This window comes from Onthophagus taurus, chromosome 1 (genome assembly GCF_036711975.1).
Source record: "Onthophagus taurus isolate NC chromosome 1, IU_Otau_3.0, whole genome shotgun sequence".
In the NCBI taxonomy this organism is placed as follows: Eukaryota; Metazoa; Arthropoda; class Insecta; order Coleoptera; family Scarabaeidae; genus Onthophagus; species Onthophagus taurus.
In genome coordinates this window covers 7,095,044-7,118,466 of record NC_091966.1, presented here as the reverse complement: position 1 = coordinate 7,118,466, position 23,423 = coordinate 7,095,044, and the positions used below count along the sequence as shown (strand labels likewise).

At 35.0% G+C, this 23,423-nt stretch overlaps 1 protein-coding gene across 4 annotated transcripts in view; it reads left to right on the top strand.

Moving 5' to 3' along the window:
• The window catches only part of LOC111424142 (cubitus interruptus), a 97,605-nt gene that overhangs the window by 46,765 nt on the left and 27,417 nt on the right, over window positions 1–23,423 (top strand). The window contains exon 1 of one of the 4 annotated variants that reach the window (XM_023057592.2): window positions 7,757–7,850. The exons of 2 other annotated variants lie outside the window; for them this stretch is intronic. In XM_023057592.2, the coding sequence (XP_022913360.1) occupies window positions 7,843–7,850 (8 nt within the window). In that variant the 5' untranslated portion in view covers window positions 7,757–7,842. Of the gene's footprint in view, window positions 1–7,756; window positions 7,851–7,949; window positions 8,072–23,423 lie in introns of those variants that run through there. One more of the 4 variants, XM_071195921.1, reaches the window with a different exon arrangement.

Sequence of the window (23,423 nt, the reverse complement as noted above, 5' to 3'; positions counted from 1 at the left end):
GCAATTTTCAAGGATGTGTGACCTGCTGAAGCCGAGGTCGCTTGCGGGCGAGGCGCTATATCGATGCCATTTCAATACAAAACTACCCAGTTTTTAAGGATGTATAACATGCTTAAACTTTGTTCGCTTGCGGCTTGTAATGTTGCTAGCAAGCGCAATATTGCTCTTATTATTTAGTTATTTTAATGCCAATATTAGCCACACAAAATACAAATTTATCCATAACGATTATTAAAACAGAACGCATTGTTTATTATTATTGTTTTTATTACACCTTAGATATTAAATATTAAAATCAGCTTTAGGTTTAATTTTTTTTAAGATCAATTCTGACTTGAATCTTTTAATATGTCTGTTGGATTTAACTTCGAGGAAGTAAGAAATGAAAAAGATACTCGCTCCAAGCGCGCCGATATAATTAATCCGGTTATAATTAACCTTAATTAGTTAACGTCTCACTTTTGTTCGCGCAATCAATTTTTACTTTATTAAGTTTTTGCGCCTCGGCGGTCCTAATTAGTTGAAGCCTCTGCGGTGCCGCCGGCGGCGGCAGCAGCATCACCGTCGCCTTTTAGGCCCGCGTGTATCGTCCGTTTTATCCTCTTCTTTACCGACCGCATCGTTGGTGCAACCCAAGATAAATCAAAAAATTAATCTCCCGATTAGAATCTCTATGGAAAGCAGGGGCATAATATAGATATTACGTTCGAGATGCCCCGGTTTATTTATGTATTTTTACGACGAGGGAAGAAACATTCAGGACACACCGTGTGTTTTACCTGCCTTTTCATCAACGTAGGCGTGGTCGATCGGTCCGGATAAAACTTCTTTCTTATCGACCTCGCGGGAGTTTTAAATTTGATATCGAATTTAATTTTTGGATAGAAAAAATTGTAATTACCTTTTAATAATTTTTTTATGTTTTCTTTTGTAATAAATGCGTATAGGTATGACAAATTGTTTTTATAAATTACACAACATTAAGGTTACGCTGTAAGAAGTGTTATTTTCTTGAAGAGGTCTCGCGAACACGTAGCATTATTTTAATGTGCTCATTCCCGTTGGAAATTAAATTTAATACCTTCATAACGGCATTCCTTTTGACGTGTTTTCGGTAACGAGCACCTTTCCACTTTGCACCCAAGGAGACGAACGAATGATAAATTCATCGGCCCTGAGAAGAAGGAAACTCGGAGGCGCTGCCCGTTCGATAACCATAACGACAAAAAAAAGAACCAAATTACTTTTCTTGATCCAATTTTAATATAAGGTTACCATCGCCACCTGTTATACAAACAACTCCGGCCGCAGCGCCCGAAAAAAGACTTGCAAAACCTAAACTGGATTCAACAAAAGGCGGCCAGGGGTTCTATGAACCTGATGCAGATTTTGTGCCGTCCTCGCCGTTCCACTTTTGGCCCTTTGGGTTCTCGCAGACCCCGAAGAACTTCACTAAGGTAATGACTATATTACCAACGAAAGAAATCCCTCCTAAACAAAGCTACTATGTTACCCATTTCTTATAATTTCGTATAAATCATCACTAATTTATGTGATACTAATGTGAACGTTTTATAAACATTTTATGCTTACACTTTAAAAGCATTAATTAAGACTTAAGCGATGTTAATACGCACAGCTTAATTTTAAATCTGTAATTATCGGGTCTGATAAATTTATCAAGTCACGTAAACCATTGAAACCACGCTTCATTCACCGCAAAGTCCCAAGAAGAAGTTACGAAGTGAATTAATAATATATGTAATTCAATTACTCCGTAATCATTGCTAACGCTCGGTTGATGATACGTAACGAAGACTTAATTACTACATCCATACCATGTTTTGTTCATTTATTGTAATCACTTGCTGAGGCATTTATATCTGGTTAAGAATCTACATTACAGTGAATGTAAGTTATTACAAAGAAATGTTTTTACTTTTTTTAAATCAGTTATGCTAAATAGTATTTGCTAAGTACTTGGTACATGAAATATAAATGTTATCGGATTATGTTGATGATTCTAGTTATTGTAAATTGACAAAAGATTCATTGGCGGCATTTAAAGCAACAACTCATGAATTCCAATCCTAACATTGGAGATGATTCACTTTTATTGAGCTTACAACGTAATTGTAAAATAGCTAAGAAAACCGTGATGTAAGTACCTAATAATGCATTTATTTACCATAGCAAGAGACACCACTATTTTTTTTAAATACTTCATATCATTCTCATTGAGTGCGTCGTGACATGCTAATTCTGCATATTATCAGTATATCTTTCACGAGATGATAATAAGAAAAGAATATATGAGGAATTCAGCGGATTCAACAAAATGTTGTTTTTGAAATAAGTAATGTTGAAATCTGGAGTAATTACAAAAGTAACGACATTTATATGTCACAAAACGATTTGTTCTCCAAAGATGATGGTTATTTTTTGGTAATCGTAAGTTCTCTGCAAATGTGTTCCATATCCTTATTCCAAACTAATTTTCCCTTGAGGAATACCTTGGTAGTACTAAATACACATGATAAACATTAGAAAGAATGATTGTGTTCACTACAATAATTCTACAGTTTAGTTACTGATAGAATATGGTCCAAGTATGTTTTTTGAGTACATGTTAGTTTTTAATTCATTTATAATTTCAGTATTTATGGCCATAGTCTGATTTTGCATAACATAAATGATCACTTTTTCCAAATTGTTGACTTAGGGCCGGTTGTACAATATATTCATAAATCTACCTGATAACTATCTGGCCGATAAACCTACCGGGAGGATAAAGATATTTGCTGTTGCAAAAACTGTTTTTGTCGGTAGGTTTGCTACCGGAGAGATAAGAGTCGGTAAGAGTCGGTAAGGTGCTATAGGTTAACCTATACAGTAACCATACAATGTTTTTATGTAAAAACCCTGGTAACCATATATATCTGGCGGATAACTGTCTTATCAGCACCGCTGAGTACCCAATAAGTTATCCTGCCGATAATCTCACCGACAAAAATATCCGTAAAAACTAACTTATCGGCCAGATAACGCCGTAACGCGTATTATTGGCAATAGATTTCAGTAGATGGCGTTTAGTACTAGTAGTAATTAATAAATACTTAGTATCAATGGGTACATCTAACCGTTAACTTTTAAAAATGAAGACTATACTGTTGGTAACATTTCTGCTAAACGCAAAACCAACTTCAAACGTTAAAGGCCTCTACCTTCCATATCTCCATTTGTTTTGAATCCAATTCTGAAAAACATCAATCCTTTACACGAGCTCATCGCCCTAGGTGAACTCTCATCTGACCACCGCTTCATCCTGCGGAAACTTGGTTGCCTACCCCACAACCTGTCAAGATCCAAGGTTTATATATTAAAGGTTGTCTAAGTTCCTATGCTGCAATACTTTGATTTTAGTTTGTGGGCGAGGGGCAAGAGCAGGAGTATTTCGTGACGTAAGCGATCACGGATTGCGCACGCAACCTCATGGCCATGTGGTGTTCCATGCATTTATTTAATTTGAAATGCTTAGCGGTATTATTTTCCACATGTGACGTAATGCGCAGTATGGTTGCGTACGAACCTAGACAACCTTTTATATATAAACCTTGGTCAAGATCAGCAAACTGGCTATTCTTTCGTCAAACCATCAACAACTTCATTGATGTTACTCCCGTCCTCGAGTCCATCCCTCACCATGACCAAGAAGTCTTTAACTATGCCGCAACTTAAAACACTCCGACATCCCTCTAATCACAAAATTATTCCACCAACATGTTTCAAGTTCACCCCACATTGCCACCCTAATTCAAACCTGCTACCACTTCTGCCATCATTTTCCACATATTCACGATTAAGACCCCAAATTTTAATGTCATCGCCTAAATCATCAAATCCGCGATGAAATCAAAAAAACACAAAAAATAAAAATCATACCCGTCCGAAAAAGCGAACCTTCCAAACCCAATACCAACGCTAATCCTTAAGCAACAAGATGATCGCCTAACAGACCTCGCCTACTCACAGCAGTCTCCATCGAAACGATCATAAAATATCGTATATACCTCAAACAGGTATATACAGGTTTATGTCGTAAGCAAATGGTTGTTTCAGGTAAATATCGTTTTCCTAGTCAGATACTATCTGCCTAGGCGAATAGTTTTATTCCATTTATTTCAGTCTAAATTCTACTTTCCTAGGCAAATAGCAGGTGGCTAAAATATTTTCAGGCAAATAGCTCTTTTAACCAACCCAACCCAACCCCAGGAAAGCTTTATTTCTTTAAGAGAGGCCTACACTTCACAGTCACTGTTTTCTGGGTAAAAGATGTCAAAATGCCAGTGCTAACCTTCGAAATTTCAGTGCAATACAAGAAGGTAATTAATATGGTTAATTCGTATGGTTCGCAATTACGTACGAAAAATGCAGAGGAACAACATATTCAAACGACGCCATGGATCGTGCAGTAGAGGTCATGAGAAGTGGGGAAATGTTCATTAGAAAAGCTAGTGTGCATTTTGGTGTTCCAAGAACCAGCATCCATTCCAGAATAAAAAGGCAAATAACACATCCTGTAAACAAAGGAAGATTTAAACCAGTATTTAATGAAACTATGGAATTAGAGTTGCGAAATCATTTGATAAATTTAGAAAAAACGATTTTATGGACTGTCAACAACAGAGGTACGAAGAATAGCATTTCAATTTGCTGAAGCTAACAATCTAGATTATGGTTTCAGCAAGCAAGGAAAAATGGCTGGAATGGAGTGGTTGACCAATTTTTTGATACGAACGGCAGGGTAATTTGTCTATTCGATCGCCTGAGCCAACCAGTATTGCTAGGGTGACTGGTTTCTCCAAGCGCAATATATTGGAGTTTTTTAAAAATTTAAAAGACGTTCTTGAACAGTACAATTTTATTCCACACCGGATATTCAATTGCGATGAAACAGGCATTACCTGCGTTCAGAAACCCAGAAAAATCGTCACTGAAAAGGGAAGAAATACTACTGTTTTGGCCTGTGTTAGTGCTTCAGGTATTTCCCAGACTAAGGATGCATTCTGCGTTGCTAGTAGGTTCATTTCCTGGTACAGTAGGGAACCCAAACCCTTCAGGTTGGATGGACACCGATTTATTCGTAAAGTTTTTGAAACATTTTATTAAATGTACAAAAACCACTAAAGAATCGCCAAGCCTATTAATATTAGATGGACATTCAAGTCATAAATCATTAGAATGTACAACACTGGTTAGAGAGTCTGGGGTTGTTATGTTGATATTACCACCCCATACATCAAATAGACTCCAGCCGCTTGACGTTAGTGTTTTTGCATCATTCAAAACATATTTATCTCGAAAAATGGACAACTGGCTTACTAATCATCCTGGTTGTAGACTAACAGAATACGAAATGCCCATTATTATCAAAAATACTTTCATTAAGGCTTTCACACTAAACAACATTATAAAAGGTTTTATAAATTTATTTCAAGAAAGCGATTTTGAAGCTGCTGAGGCTCTTCGTGTCACAATACTTTCACCTATAACATCAGAAATTCGTCAAGATGGATGTATCCTTAGACTTGATGATAATTCGGATAATGGATCAACCTTAAGTCTCTTGAAAAAATAAAATTTAAAGCCTTTTCCAACACCAGACATAAAACTTCTGGTGTCCCAGATCGTAAAATATTACAGAAGAAAAACGAATCTCCAATACATGAATCATCAATCAATTACGAAGACCAGAAACCATCGTGTAGTTATGTTGCTGTTTCATACGTTTCACCTATTCCTCAAGCAATTACAAAAGACAAAAATATGTTAAGGAAGAAACGACGTATAGAAGGATCCCAAATAATTATTAGTTCGTCTTACAAAAATCAAATTGAAGAAAAAAATAAAATTCTCAAAGCAAAATCAGTAAAAAAAAACCTGAGAAAAAATAATAAAATTGAAGACAAATCTAAAAAGAAAATGTGCAGAAAAGCAGGAAGAAAAAAAAGTGCATTCAGTACATCACACAAAAAGACTAAGTTGGTAAACATTTGCGAATCACTAGAAGACGATAAAAATGTTTGCTGCATATTCTGCAATGAAACTTATAATGACACCTGCGATGAAGATTGGATAAAGTGTATGAAATGTAATTTTTGGGTCCATGAAAACTGCCGAAAATTATACAAGCGATTTAAACCTTTTGCAAGTGACATACTTGCTCTTTACCGGGGGGCTAGTGAGTCTTTTAGTAAATGTTTTCTAATTTAATATTTTATTATAAAAAAATGCCTGTTTTATTTCGTTTTTTGTGGTATAATTTTGTTTTATGATTAAAACCTTACAAACTGTGGCCCGTCTTACCTTAACATGATTCACTTGCCCCGCTTTCCCCTACTTGTTTCAAAAATACGATCATGTGCAATAGTAGATGCCATTCCAGCAACAATTGTCAAAACAAGTATATTTTTGTATTTAGTATTTAAGTCTTCAAGAAATAAATCGTGTACTTGTACGACATTCAAAACAGAAATCGAATACCTAGACCTCACTCTGGACTAAAGATTCAACTCCTCACACATTCAAAAATCTATCTAAGCCGTGCTACTACACGATAAAAACCAGCTGTCCCCTCATTTCACGAAATAGCGACCTAAAAAACTTCAAAGCTCCCACAGCATAATTAAGCCCTTTGAATCATTTTCAATCTAAACAAATACACAAACATTCGCAACTTTCACAATACAACCAAAATCCGTCCAATTAAACAGACTCTCCAGCAAATTCACTAAACCATGACAACCTATTCCAACCATAAATCCAAAAGAAAATAATAAACACAAAATAATTGGCTTGCTTAAAATATAACTAATGAAGTACTTTTGTATTTGTATTCTTTTGTAAGTCTCTTGCGTTTGCCAACCTAACCATTGCCATTACAAGGCGATGAAGGCATACAACGTTAAATTGTTAATTGAAAATTTGATGAAGCTCGAAATATGATGAACAAAAAGTATGTTATGAAACTCAATTTAAGAATGTTGAAGTACTACCATAAACACTTTAATAATAACAGTACTTTAAAAGTATAGTTCTACTTTTTACAATTTCATATCATGTTGAACGAGCAAGTTTGTTAATAAGGGGCAATTATCCTTGTTGTTGTTCTCGTAGTAGACTTTATCAAAGAAAACCGATCCGTCGTGACTCCAGCGAATGGTATGACGCCCCTTGGTGATAAGAGCGTCGTCGTCGTCGTCGTCTTCTTCGCAGCAGCAACTTTATCCGCCGCTTCCTGCGATCGAACCCACCACCTCACGACGAAGACGAATACGAGTCGACGGCCATGTTGTCCGCTCCGGGCCGTCCGCGATCCACGGCTCAATCATCCTCGCGGTCTTATTTCGTCGTGATTGTGTTTTATTATATTGTCGGGCCGAGAATAAGACATTCTGTGCAGAGATTGGTCTATCCGCTTGGGTGGTCGGCCTCCCCGCCCGTTGCAGCTCGCCCAACGGCACTAAACTTCAGTTTCACTTCGGACTCGTAGGACGGCTAACTGCACGCGATCCGTATCTTTGGTGTGCCGTGCCGTGGCCGTGTGCTGCTGCTCCTGCTGCTGCTGCTCTGCTACGTCGTTCTTTTCTCTCGCGATACGGTTGCTATGGAAATGGACGATACGCGTCGCGACGCTCACGACCGACGTCACAATCAACACGATACCTCTCACAGTTGGTTATCAACTTTAACAACATTCAAAGTGATCCCATAACAACTTCAACAAACGAAGTGACAATAAGAAAGGATTTTTTTAACAAAACTTCAAGCTGAAATTGTGATATGCCCAGGTGTGCAATTAGTTATTATTTTGTAATTAAGAAGAATTAGTTAAGAATTATTTAGAGAACCACGTGGTTTGTGATATCTAATCTAGTCTCGTTTAAATTAACCCCTTCTCTGTTTTCTATCCACGTGGATTTTGTGCGTGCTCCCAACTATTAACACGCGGAGACTTCAACGGTAGTGTTGGATACCAAACTCGCGTCGTGAAAGGAATAACTTTGATAAAGTAAGTCAGATTTCGGCTTTGTTTGTCCTGAATACCAAATAATCTGGTCAAAAAAATTCAACGCGAATCCTTTTTGTTTCTTAATAATTATGTGAATAAAATTCATCAAAAAAATTTTTTATCAAAACATTTTAAACACTTAACTTCTCCTACTGATACTCGAAAGAAAAAAACCACAAGCCTACGAAGATAAGAGGTTAAGTGCTCGGTTTGTTGATAGAACTCAAATGTTTTAGTCTCAAAAAAACGTTCCACTTTTTTTAAAAATATACTTCCCGGCCGTTTTGCTAAGTGTATTTCGGGCTCTATTGTAGCTAGGGTCCCAATTGTTCCCTGGTCATTTTCAAAAGTTTCTACGAGAAAAGAAAAGACACGGTGACAACAAATGGGATACTTGAAAAATGGGACCGTGGATGTCACTCGCGTTGACGCGATCGGCTACGCCCATTATGTCTTTAACGTAATGAAAATAAATCTCGAAACGATTGTTATGAGTATGACAAAAAAATTTCTTTGAATATTTCGTTGTCGTTTTATAAATAAATCGTGGATGTTAAGTGATACATTCGAATAAATTAAATCGTCCCCGTCGAAAATGATTATTTAATTGATGAGATAATTATCTTAAATTACAGAGATTGCATATTGATGATCTTATTCGAGGAGATGATTAAATAAAGCTGTTAAAAGTATTAATGTAAAAAATTAATTAAAATCTCGATATAACGAACATATAACGGATAAACTCAGGGTTTTTCTTTATTATCATTATTTTTTTATTCCTTTTTTATCTCAAGTGGGTACAGAAACGGGTCGAACCCAAGCACAAACACACCAATTGCAGCAAAAAGTAATTTTTTAAATGTATAGAAAGAATGCTGAAACAGTTCTATGCTAACACGATTTGCGGATCTCGACATTTTCAATAAAGAAGAGTTTTGACAGGCATTGCTTCTAGGAGTAGGTGCTATAAATAGAAAGTCAAAGCAAAGTAATCTAGGAGGAACATCAACCTTCTAGGAGGAACCAACAAGCATTGGAATCACATTTGTTGTTCAAAAGTTAGGTAATAAAAATATAATATATCCTAACAAAGGAGGCGCTGGTTGACAGTTAACATACGAAAAGATGTGCAATTCTAGATTTATACGAGTCATACTGAGGATTCCAAACGACGCCGCTGCAAAAGTTAGTAGATTTAGGCAAAATAGAGATTTCTAATTGCATCAATACTAGAAAAAGTTACCGTGGATCTCATATGTTCATCAAATAATAGTTTACAATCAAATGTAACATCCAATTCTTTAATAAATGAGATACATTGCAACTTCTCACCAGTGACGCTATAATTCTAGTGGACACGTTGATAAGTTTAATGAAAGGTGATTATTTAAGCAAAAAACATGAAAATCATCTAAATCAGATTGCTGATTAGAACAATCAAGAGGTGAGGACATACGAAGAAACAGTTTTAAATTGTCAGCATACATTAAACATTGGGCATAATTAACGACGTCAAATATGTCATTAAGATAAATATTAAACAGTAAAGGGCCTAGATGGCTTTCCTGGAGAACACCAAAAGGAAGCGACACAGGATTAGAGATCTTATTCCCCAGAATACCAAACTTCATCGAAAGCTTTACTAAAATCCGTATAATCTGAAGCAACTTGACAAGAATCATCCAGAGAAGATAAGATATATTCAAGCAAGTTACTCTTAATCTAGCGATCTGTAAAAAACCATGTTGTCTACAATTGATTTTAAACTTAAGGGCAAAGAATCCTAAGTGCTGGCAAAATAGATATGGGGCGGTAATCGGATATAACACTAAGGTCCCTAGATTTAAAAATGGGCAGAATCAAAACGTGCATCCACAATGAAGGAAAGACACCCATTACTAATGAATTGTTAAATAAAATAGTTAAAGGAAGGGACAGAGAATGTGAACATTCCTTGATTAAAATTGATGCAATACCATCATACCAATACTGTTAGCAACCCTGATGCCTCCTCAACCTCAATCTTATCAAACTGCATCTGACTCAAAGGAGGGGCATCCATTTCCATAAAATCCACATTCTGCTGGATTGGAGAAGGATCAACAAAAACCGAAGAATAAAAAAGCGAACAATTAGCATACTCCGACACCGACACCGACAAGTGTTCCATTCCATGACATCGTAGAAGGAATGGCATCGGCACGCTTCTTAGACTTAGTAAAAGCCCAAAACACCTTTGACTCAGATTGGATATTGCTTTCAACTCTGCTAACATGCTCCATGTAATTAAGATGGATTAGACACTTTGCATGACTCCTTAGAATTACAAAATTGAGGTAGTCAAGTTAGTTGCCAAAACGTTAGCATTTATAGTATTTTCTCTCGAATTACTTTGATGGTATTATGTGAAAACCAATTAGGAAAACCCTTGGTAGCTTTGCGTTTTAAAGGGACAAATTCACGTATAGCAGTATTAACATAGTTATAAAAGATTTGAACCATTTCATTGATATCACGACCACTAAGTTCTGATACCCTGGTTCCCTATAGAGAACTAGAAACATTTGGGTTTAGCCCTACGTCTCTTAAGACGGCTAAACTCAAATGTTTCTAATTCAAGAGCTAGTGTTAGTTCAAGTTGTAATTGTTACTCAGTGCTAGATTGTTGTATATTTTCCATTGAACTAAAACTGGAACTAACACTAGACCTAGAACTACAAACATTCGGGTTTAGCCGTCTTAATAGACGTAGGGCTAAACCCGAATGTTTCTAGTTCTAGGTCTAGTGTTAGTTCTAATGCTAGTGTTAGTGTTAGTTTAAGCTGTTATTCAGCGTTAGATTGTTGTATATTTTTCATCGAACTAAAACTAAAGCTAATTAATAATGAATGATGATGTGCAAATTAAGAATTTGTCATATAACGGATTTTTGGCAATAACGTACACTCCCTTCTCCGTATTAATCCTGGTTTTACTGTATTTTAATATAGCTTTATTTCATTAATTCTTTATTATAACTGGCTTTTCTCTTGTCCTTGATGTATTATTACTTCTGTTTATTGTCTCACACGACTTACCGCATTTATTTGCGGGTAGATGGTTTATTGTTATTAAAAGTTGCGCGTCGACAAAGGAAATACGATTTAAATTCATACACGTTCTCTTTTTCGGTTTGGAAGATTTATAGTATCTTTTTGCCTTTCGCCGTCCTCTTAATTATGAACCGTTTCGGTGCAACGCAAACGTTATCGGGTCCAATTTAGAATAATAAGGGACGACGAAAAACTTTGTGGAATTTGAACACCTGTGAGAGGCCAAGTATTCCGGTAATGAGTCCTGAAAATCGCATCGATGGCGGCATTAGCTTGGGTAAATGAGGGAAACGCGGGGGGCTATATGAAATAAGCGGAGGGGTTAATTGTCGCTGCAAATGAGCGTGGTGGTCGCTGGCGATCGTAAAATGAATATTTATGGAACCGCTAATAATGTTTTCTAATAAATAGGCTGGTTAATGCTTTAATAATCATTTAAATTACTTTCTTGATGCGAGGAGAAAATTTAAATTGCCTTAATTATCTTCGCGGGGTCGTCGCGCGAACAAACCCCAACGCCGCCGCCGCCACGGTGCTTTGTTGAATTAGCGATCTATTCGTATTAAACGGACGTAAAACTTACCTCATAAATATCCGCCATTATTTCCAGTATAAAACGCCACAATAATGCGTGTACAAATTACCAAGTAATTCGTTTTATGAAATAATACCATAATAATGATAGATATATACCGCAAACTTTATAACACCACAATAATAAGTAATATAATAAATTTATTCTATAAGAAATAACAACATATTATTATTTTAACCGTTACATACATTCTTATATAATAACAAAAAACAATTATTTTGATTGAGAGGACATCTTGTATTAAATGTGGACCATTCCATTCAGGTCTAATATGTATATTAACACTAGACCTAGAAACATTTGGGTTTAGCCCAACGTCTGTTATTGAACTAAAACTAGAACTAACACTAGACCTAGAACTAGAAACATTCGGGTTTAGCCGCACGTCTCTTAAGACGGCTAAACCCGAATGTTTCTAGTTCTAGGTCTAGTGTTAGTTCTAGTTTTAATTGTTATTCAGAGTTAAGTTGTTGCATATTTTTCATTGAACTAAATTCATAGAACCGAATGTTATTCAGCGTTAGATTGCTGTACATTTTTATTGAACTAAAAGTGGAACTAACACTAGATCTAGAACTAGAAACATTCAGGTTTAGCCCTACGTCTCTTAAGACGGCTAAACCCGAATGTTTTTAGTTCTAGATCTAGTTTTGTTCCGAGGACATCTTGTATTAAATGTGGACCAAACCAATAATCTATTTATCTGAATAATTATTTAATTATAAGAATTATTAGTGTTAAGTAAAACGTGGAATGTCAATTAGGATTATATATTGATAAAATACTAAGCATACGAGATTGATTCAGGCCACCGTGAAATTTCATAATTCGCCTGAGTAATTTCGAAGTGTAGGTTCAGTGCCAGGAAGACGTAAAAGTTTAATATTCGTGTCTTGTATACACGAAGCGTCCTCCTCGTCGGACGAAGATGAAAACAAAACGAGCTGGTGCTTGCGTTGCTTGCCTGCGTGGCCGCTTGTGCCCATCGTTCGTTCGTTGGTTCGGGACCCAGAGCCCAGCCTGAGTGAGAGCTTTAAATGATGATGAAGTTACTTAAATCCGGTTTTCTCGTGAGGGCATAATAAAGCCGTTTATCATCTTAACTTGGAGCCTGCCCACCGATATCCGATCTACGCCGTAATAAAATTTTTATTGTAATTTATATTTATTTTATTCTAATCTCGCTGCGGCGACGTTTTAAAAATTCGAACGTAGCCCCTGAGGGGGAGCGCGGGGGCGAGGGGGAAGGGTGCAAGGCGGAAACCATGGGATGGATAAAACTACCTGCCAAGCTTTGTCCGAACCTACGTGCCACTTACTCGTTCTTTTCCACTTGCGCTACTTCCCAGAAACTCGGCCCTCGGGGACACTTTTTTCGTATTCCGGCATTTGACGTTATTATAAATACCGAAAAAGGGAAACCGCTCTGTTGAAATTCCCAACAAAATTCTTGCCAGGATTGTTTCAGATACACCGCATATTTTCGCATGGTCAGACATAACAAAAAAATCCTTATTGATTAATTGAATCGTCAAAATTAATTAGATTCCTTTATTTATTTATGTTATTTCTAACCTAAGTTTACGGTGAGTATTCAATTTTCGAGGAATTTTTCCGTTATCTCACGCTTGTGGAAGAAAATAACACATGCCACCTGCTTGTAATATATTGCAACTCGAATTTCGGCCGATACGAGGCGAGCAATCTATTTCGCGCACGTCGTGCTCGCAAAGTCCGTGAGAGAGAACGTATTGCGCGATGCCGCGTATTATTTATATCCCATTGTTGTGGGAGTCCGACAATTATTCAGACATCGGAGTAGGAATAATGTCGGCCGAAACGCGCGCTCGTATGCGTGTAACCGTACAAGAAAAAGGGCCTTCCACAACGATACGGGATGGGGCCGCGGGCCTCTGAAAATATGTGATGGGTTAATTAGGATATATGATTATTGCCCGCGAGATTGGAGATTTCGGGGAAACGTCCTTCGGTCGACCGCAGGCAGCGTATTGGGTTTCTTAAAAGTGTGTAATAAGAAATAATTGCCGATTCGTATCGCGGCTCCGTGTCAATTAATCTCAACAGGTATTACTGCTATTCAAGAATTCTTACCAACAAATTGGTACTTACTTGGCAATAATTATCTGAATGAAAAACGTTTTCATAAAATGTAACTGAGAATGTTTTGAATCAACATAAACATTCTCATATACCTTATTAAGTATTTCTTACTTACTGTTCGACGCTTTATGGACTTGTTTTAGGATTTATTACACTTTTATTTGTATTAGAAACATTACCGACTTTACTGTAAATATGTGAGAAATTATCTAAAATCATAAATTTATCCAAAGTTGTCTAAAATCAGGCATAAGCTATACAAGACTTTACAGTAAAAGTAATGATTAGAAATATGCAAAAATATGCATTTCTAAGCACACCATTATAAAAACAAACAATTATAGCAGTTTTGACCATTAAAATGACTTAATGTCAAATTGCGTGCAAGTGAGAACAGTAAAGTCATTAAAAAGTGGCATTACAAACTAGCTCATCAAAAAATTAAGCATCAGAGAATTCTTAAATCAGTTAACAAGAAGTGGCGAGCTGGTAAACTCCATAAATTGCCATTTAAAATTAGTAACGCAAGAGCTGCAGTACCACTAGAATTAGTTCACGCTATTTTAATGAGTAAAGATGCGCATAGAAAATTTTATAAACTTATCAGAACAGAAAACTGGTAAGAATGAAACTTTTGATAACAGATAACGGCCTTGAGTAAAGAAATAAAGAGAAGTTTAGAGCAAAAAGGACATCAAGGCTTTGTAATTTACACTCTTCTACAACATGCCTCCATTTGTCTCGATTTTGGGCTAAATTGCCCCAGTTCTGCACCTGCAGGGTGCTCAAGTTTTCCCTAACATTGTTCATCCATCGCTCTATTGGCCTTCCTCTTGGTCGACGGCCCTTTGATGCTTGAATGAATATCCTGCGCTCTCTCTGTCGACATTCTCCACACGTGTCCAAGCAACCTCAGCCTAGGCTTAATCCATGTTGATACTTCTGATCATTGTGTCCATCTTCCCAGATTTGTATCATATTTTGGCCAATATAACTCTTAGTGAAGATTGTTTAGTGTCCATATATCAGATCCATATCTTATTATAGGGCGTCTGAACATCTTGTAGTCTACACTAAACCCGTATGTCTTATAGGCAATATGATGACCAGGTTCAGGTTGATATAATATTAATTCCTGAGTCTCGGCTGCAAGCAGCTTCGGATTTATCAAGTGTATTTAGACTAATTAAAAGACTGGTTATAATATTGCAGCGCCTTTGCCGAGAGCTGAAGCGGCTTTATCATATGAAGTTTCTTTTGATTAATTAAGCCGGGGGCGCTTACGGCCGAAGATTGCAGCGCTTTGGTCGCAATATACCAGTTTCAGGTTCGAGGTAGAGAGCCTGTTGTTCTGTGGCGATGCTTAGAGATAGTTTTTTTAGTCTCATCTTGAAATATATTCGTTGCGATTGCCTAAAATAATATTTTAACACTTATTTCTGTATAAATCATTCAAGCAACATTATTCTTAACGCACTATTTATCAGCTACATAAATTCCCGAGTTTGAGCTGTCTAACACGTTATTTCGTGACGTATGTTGAAGACAACGGATTTTACTCAGAAATTTGCAATACCTTCAGCTACAAAATGCTCACATCACGCAAAAAAAGAGAAATGAACAACAAGAAAACCTCTAAAGCTCGGACGTTTAATTTTTTTTTAATGACTATGTCAAATTGCATGCAAGTGAGAACAGCAGAGTCATTAAAAATTGGCATTACAAACTAGCTCATCAAAAAATTAAACATCAAAGAGTTCTTGAATCAGTTAACAAGAAGTGCCGAGCTGGAAAATTCCATAAATTGCCATTTAAAATTAGTAACGCAAGAGCTACAGTACCACTAGAATTAGTTCACCTTAACCTCAGAATCTAGGCTTTAATCCATATTGAAGGTTCTGATCTTTTCTGTAGATCTGTTATCTTGTAGTTCATTAATTATCGCCAGCCTCCCAGATTTGTTTCATATTTTGGCTCATATATCCTTCGTAAGATCTTTTCTTCAAACCTGTTTAACAACTCTTGGTGATATTGGTGGTATTGAGTATCCATGTTAGCATATGAACGTCTTGCAGTTTACACAAAATCCCACATGGCTTAGTTATTAATATTATATCAACCAGAAACTGGTTATGATATCGATGACGAGGTTCATACAAGCAGCTTCGAATTTATCAAGTGAAATTTCTTTTGACTAATTAAGCCAAAGTTGCTTGCTGTCGAGGTTCAGTGATTAATATGATATTTATTTTAAACAGGTTATTATATTGCAGCGCCTTGGCCGAGAGCTGAACCGGCTTTATCATATGAAGTTTCTTTTGACTAATTAAGTCGAGGTTGCTTACGGCTGAGGTTGATCATGTTTATCATATTGCAGCACTTCGGTCGTAATGTACCAGTTTCAGGTTTTAGGTAGAGAGCCTTGGTCTCAAGCGGCCTCGATCTCATTAATCGACAGATTTACAACTTCATCTAATAATGCTAATATGTGACCAGTTTCAACCAATTATTTGTATTATAGACAGCTACCTGTTTGTACTATAGACGGCTGTAAATAAGTAACAATTTACCTAAAGTTATATTTTAGCACTTATTTCTGCTGTTTTTAATAAATCATGAAAGGTTCTTCATTATTCTTAACGCACTGTTTATCAGCTACATAAACACCCGAGTTTGAACTGTCTACCACGTTATTTCTTGACGTATGTTGAAGGCAAGGGATTTTACTCAGAAATTTGCAATACCTTCAGTTACAAAATCCTCTAAAGCTCGGACGTTTCCATAAGGAATTCGTGATAAATATTTTGCATTATTGATTAAATTTAGAAAGAACTAATGCAATGTTTAAGATTTTCTTTAGATTTATGTGATAATATGTTTATGCGGTATCAAATTTAAAGGGCTTAAAACACGTTTCAATAAAAGTGGCATCAATGGTCAATTTGACACTGTTTTGAGTAGCACGAAATATGTAGAAATGTGAGATTTCAAATTTGATTTCTTGTCAAGATGATTACATTGTCACATTTACAGTCAATTTATGCAATTTCCTCTATTTTGCGCGACACAGAATATGCATCAGTAATTTTGTATTGTAAATAAAGCTTGCACCCAGCGTACGTATCCAATAAGATAAGATTCAATTTCAACCTTGAAGAAATATATTTTCTGAGATTACATGAAGATGTGATTTCAATCACGTCTTTTACAATTTCACAACCAACTCCACTATCTTAGATATTGCTTGAGGCTACCAATGTCAATGATCTTGATTTGTTCCTAAACAGACCTTCTGACAATGTCGGTCATCGCAACCGACGTGGACATTCAAAAATGATTTAGAACTCATTACAACTGACAATAATAAATAAAGGCTGACAAACCAAAAAGTTCTTAGTCATCACACCAAACAAAGTTTTACTTTCATTCACTAATACGATGACAAAATGTTTCGAGTAACATAGATACAAAACTTTATCATTATAATGATCTTAGGAATTCACTTTTTATGATCGGTTCAGAGTTACGTGGCTACTCTAGTGACTATTAGAGTAGCCACGATGACATCCTTTACGAGATCGCTCACAGAAAAATCATTGCGCTGATTCTAGTAAATTTATTCAACGCTTTTAGCACTGTTCATTTTAACAACTTACTCAACATTCTTCTTATTGGTTTAACAAATCACTCCGTTATCTTGTCGTAATTACTTGCAAAATTGTAAACATATTCTGGTCTTGTTTGCTATTCAACAAAATCTTTGTTTGAAATATATCTTTATGATATCATTTATTATTTTCTAAATACAAGTAGGTAAAGCTCTAATTCAGTGTATCTCACTTTATATAGCCAATGCCTCAATTCGAATCCTTCCCTTTAGTTATTAATCAACGTATAATATATTTTAATATATGTTTTATGCATATTTTCTGTAAACGTTTCTTTTTAATTCATTATTATTATTAAAATAATTTTTATAAAACCTAAGCAATTACGCATATGATATGGTATTTAGGAATAAATTAGCTCAACAAATTTTATTTTTTGGCATCATTACAAATTGTAATTAGGCAGATGGTAAGACGACGTAGACCTGATCAATCTGCCAAACATTTTCTGTTTGCGAAACGAGGTTCCATTAGTCATCAGATAACGAGAATGTTTAAAAAGAATATAACAAAACAAAGCTTTAATTATCCCAACAATCCTTCTCACCTAATTAGCATACTATTTTCAAAGATTTTTTTTGCGAGTCAATTGATTAAACTTCTCCGAAACAATAATTTAATTATTTATGTGTATGAGCCGATATAAAGTGAAGTAACGAGGTCGTTTTTCGAGTAGTTAAAGTTAATAACCTCCAATGGATGACTGTACATTTTAATTTATCTAAAACCGCATATCAGCGCTCAGGGCAAGAGTGCAACAAAACGAAGCAATTAGGAACGGCCGGAGTTGTTCAAAGAGGGGGAACAAACAGACCAATTAACCTGTGCAATCATACACATATTTAAAAACGTTGACGAAGCACATAAACCAAAGACCCTAACTGGTTGGCGCATGTAAACCAAAGCCACCGCGTAGTTCTTGTCTACCTGTCGTCCAAATAACCAGAGATAACGAGCACCAGGTTTCTTCGGCACCACTTTTAAACTTGGTCGACTACAGTCCCATCAGATAGAGCTCTCTCTGCGTTATTCCAATTAAGTAACCCACCCTTCTCAGCCTCCGGATCGGTTTCACTTCACGTGTTGGCTGCATAGGTGTTAATAAGACTTATCTCTCGATTTTATGCGTTTTCACGTGGGCCCCCTTCAAAAAACTCCCGATTGGTGTAAAATATAAGAAGTGTCCGAAACACAAACGACCCGAACCAAAATAATCATAAGACCGTCACGTACGCCACGATCTTTCCCGGTGAAAGGTAAATATACGCTCGCGAGACTTTCGTTAATGAGCCGTATGCCCAACGTTAATGAACCTGTTCTCTTCGAAAACCCGTATTCGATACCATCGCAAAATTGAGCGGTTTATCTTGATAATTTTTCGCTAATATGAGTTGACATTAAAAAAAGGAGATGACAGAAAAATTGCATATTTTTAAATCAATTCCATTGTGGTGATACCTTAAAGATTAAAACTTGTTGTTTTCAGTTAAAGTTCTCGAGTAAATATATCTGTGTGAACTCGAGCCGACTACCTACGCTTTAAATATAGAGTCCAATATGAGTTCAATAAAGTAACTCGGGCCGGTAACGTGGCCTTTTATGCGTGCATCGACCAGAATGTTGGATCCGGTGCATTAGTCCGGTTCGTAAAAATCAGTAATGCCGCGAATACTGCCTCGGAAACTGCGCAACGGCCCCGAGAGAATATTTATGACATTGGGTAGTTGCACCATGGTCGGTTCTCTCTCCAGTAAACGCAACTACTTCCCCACATCATGTTGCTCCTACGAAAGGTTTCCAACTCAATCCTGAAATTACCTGGCTCACTTCGAAAATGGTCTTCTCAGAAAACCACTTCGATATAACGAACGTTCCGAGAAGATCGAGAACGCGAGCATCGCTTCATTCACGCGCGTGAATAACGTATGAATCAAAGACTAATAACCTCTTACCATAAACAAGAGATACCAACGCCAATATATATTAGTCTCGCTGCTAATTGATACGCACCGATGAAAGGTCACGATACCAAAGCTGTTTTCCGATTTTAATTTATGTTTGCGATCGTTATGAAAGAGATTAATATGGAGATTTGTAATCAATTAATGAGCTACTGCGTTTCCTTTTCATTCGATAACCACACAGAAACAATAAATTTCAGTAGCGATCAAGCTTAATTAACTAGTTTGAAATTTATAGCATAGATAATTAATTTTCTTTTAAAAAAAATTTGTTGTTTTCAGTTCATTTAATCTATTGTAGTACATTAAAAACCTCTATACAGGGTGTTTCAGTAAGTCGTGGTATAATGTTAATCACAAATACTTGAGTTAAAATGATGACGATTTGTGTAAAAATGTTTGGTCTAAACATTTTCTTAGATATTTTCAATATGGTTTGTCTTAAAAAGATTACATTTGGCAAATAGTGCAATGTTATCATAAGTACATGTCGTAACCCTTCAATTTTCGTACAGATTCTAAAAGCCTATGTCATTTTAAAATTATTTTATTATTTATATCATCTCAAAATAGATAGCTTTAGATACAATTTAATATATAAATCAGTACTTAATTTTCAAAAATACAGCCACGATGATTTTTTGAAATAAATCTTTTTTTTATAAAAATTAAGCATTGTTATCTCCAGATATTTCAAAATTTCATACATTCAACAAACAAATTATTATGTGTCATGTAAAAATAGATAGTTTTAGCTTTAATTTGAAGTATAAATCATTACTTCATTTTCAAAAATACGGCCACGACCATTTCTTGAAATAAATCAATTTTTTTATAAAAATTGAACTAAAGCGAGCATTATTATCTCCGGATATCTCAAAATTTCATACATTCAATAAACAAATTATTGTATACCATCTCAATATAGAGTTTTAGCTCCAATTTAATGTATAAATCATTACTTAATTTTCAAAAATACAGCCACAACGCTTTTTTGTAATAAATCAATTCCTTTTATAAAAATAAAACTAAAGCGAGCATCGTTATCTCCGGATATCTCAAAATTTCATACATTCAACAAACAAATTATTATAGATCATCTCAAAATAGATACTTTTAGCTTCAAATTATATATATAAATCATTACTTTATTTTCAAAAATACAGCTACGACGATTTTTTGAAGTAAATCAATTTCTTTTATGAAAATTAAGCTAAAGCGAGTATCATTATCTCCGGATATCTCAAAATTTCATACATTCAACAAACAAATTATTATGTATTATCTCAAGATAGATAGTTTTAGCTTTAATTTGACACATAAATCATTGCTTAATTTTAAAAAATACAGCCATGACGATTTTTTGAAATAAATTAATTTCTTTTATAAAAATTGAGCTAAAGCGAGCATCGTTATCTCCGGATATCTCAAAATTTCATACATTCAATAAACAAATTATTATATATCATCTTAAAATAGATAGTTTTAGCTTTAATTTGACACATAAATCATTGCTTAATTTTAAAAAATACAGCCATGACGATTTTTTGAAATAAATTAATTTTTTAATAAAAATTAAGCACGTTAGCATCATTATCTCCGAATATCTCAAAATTTCATACAATCAACAAACAAATGATTATGTATCATCTCAATATCGATAGTTTTAGCTTCTATTTAATATATAAACCATTACTTAATTTTCAAAAATACAGCCACGACGATTTTTTGAAATAAATCAATTTTTTTTTATAAAAATTGAACTAAAGCGAGCACCGTTATCTCCGGATATCTCAAAATATCATACATTCAACAAACAAATTATTGTATATCATCTTAAAATAGATAGTTTTAGCTTTAATTTGACACAAATCATTACTTAATTTTCAAAAGTACAGTCACGACGATTTTTTGTAATAAATCAATTTTGTAATAAAAATTGAGCTAAAGCGAGCATCGTTATCTCCGGATATCTCAAAATTTCATACATGTAACAAACAAATTATTATATATCATCTTAAAATAGATATTTCTAGCTTCAATTTAATATATAAATCATTACTTAATTTTCAAAAATACAGCCACGACGATTTTTTGAAATAAATCAATTTTCTTATAAAAATTAAGCACGCGAGCATCATTATCTCCGGATATTTCAAAATTTCATATATTCAATAAACAAATTATTATGTATCATCTCAAAATAGATAGTTTTAGCTTCAATTTAATATATGAATCATTACATAATTTTCAAAAATACAACCATGACGATTTTTTGATAAAAATCAATTTATTTTATAAAAATTAAGCTAAAGCGAGCATCGTTATCTCTGGATATCTTAAAATTTCATACATTCAACAAACAAATTATTATATATCATCTTAAAATAGATAGTTTTAGCTTTAATTTGACACATTTACTTAATTTTCAAAAATACAGCCACGACGATTTTTTGAAATAAATCAATTTTTTAATAAAAATTAAGTACGTTAGCATCTTTATCTCTGGATATCTCAAAATTTCATACATTCAACAAACAAATTATTATATATCATCTCAATATGGACAGTTTTAGCTTCTATTGAATATATAAACCATTACTTCATTTTCAAAAATACAGCCACGATGATTTTTTGAAGTAAATCAATTTCTTTTATAAAAATTGAGTTGAAGCGAGCATCGTTATCACCGGATATCTCAAAATTTCATAGATTCAATAAACAAATTATTATATATCATCTTAAAATAGATAGTTTTAGCTTTAATTTGACATATAAATCATTACTTAGTTTTCAAAAGTACAGCCAAGACGTTTTTTTGAAATAAATCAATTACTTTTATAAAAATTAAGCTAAAGCGAGCATTCGTTATCTCCGGATATCTCAAAATTTCATACATTCAACACACAAATTATTATGTATTATCTCAAAATAGATAGCTTTAGCTTCAATTTAATATATAAATCATTACTTAATCTTCATAATTACAGTCACGGCAATGTTGTGGCTAGCTGTTCGAATTTGTGTGTATTAAGCTTATTCATTCAAACAGTTTAAAGTGCAAATTCTCACTGCCTTTCTCACATTAGTCCGTTGTATCGAGTTTTTTTTTTGATGACTTAATTTTAAAAATCTTTTGGTGAGCAGCTGTGCTGTCGATTTAAAAATTTCGATTTTTAATAAACCCTTTAGTCATCCGATTTAATAATAGTTCGAAATCTCACCTCTAAATTGGACCTCGTCTACAGGTGGTATTCGGCAGGTGTCACGGTTTATTCTTAAGAATAGGGCTCCGCGAGGGGTATTTTGACAGCCAGAACGGTCTAATTGCTTCATCCCCAAATTAGGGAATGAAGATAACACCGGACCCGTCCGAGAATTGCTTAATACTAATGACCTTTCGGGTCACCGATGAGAAAGCAAAAAAAAAATAGATATCCTGAAAACAATCAATTCACCTGGAGAGCTTTATCTACGCCCGATTTATGGTTACCTGAATTCCAAACTGGTTTTATTAAAATACATCGTTAGGATAAGTTTTGATTAAAACTTTTAGTTAAGAAAATATTGTTTTTTTAAGTTAATGATGGGATTTGTGTAGCCTTTAGTTTGTCTACACCTTAAATCTCCAAACACACTGTAATTCCTGGTTCAATTCCCCCGCTTTTCTCCTCGTCCGCCCCTGCACCTTCGCGTTCACTTTGAATAGATAGCCGTAGCAGGCGATTTTATCTGAGCCGTTGGGCGCCCGAAGCCGGTGTGTGTCCGTTCGTGGCCCGTTTGTTGGGCCCGTCGTTAGTGTTGAGGTGGTTTTTAATGGCTCAGGTGTGGGAGGCTACAAACTCCGAGATTGTTTTGTTAAGCCCTCGTGACACAGTGTAAATCAATTACTGTTCACTTGTTTATATTTTA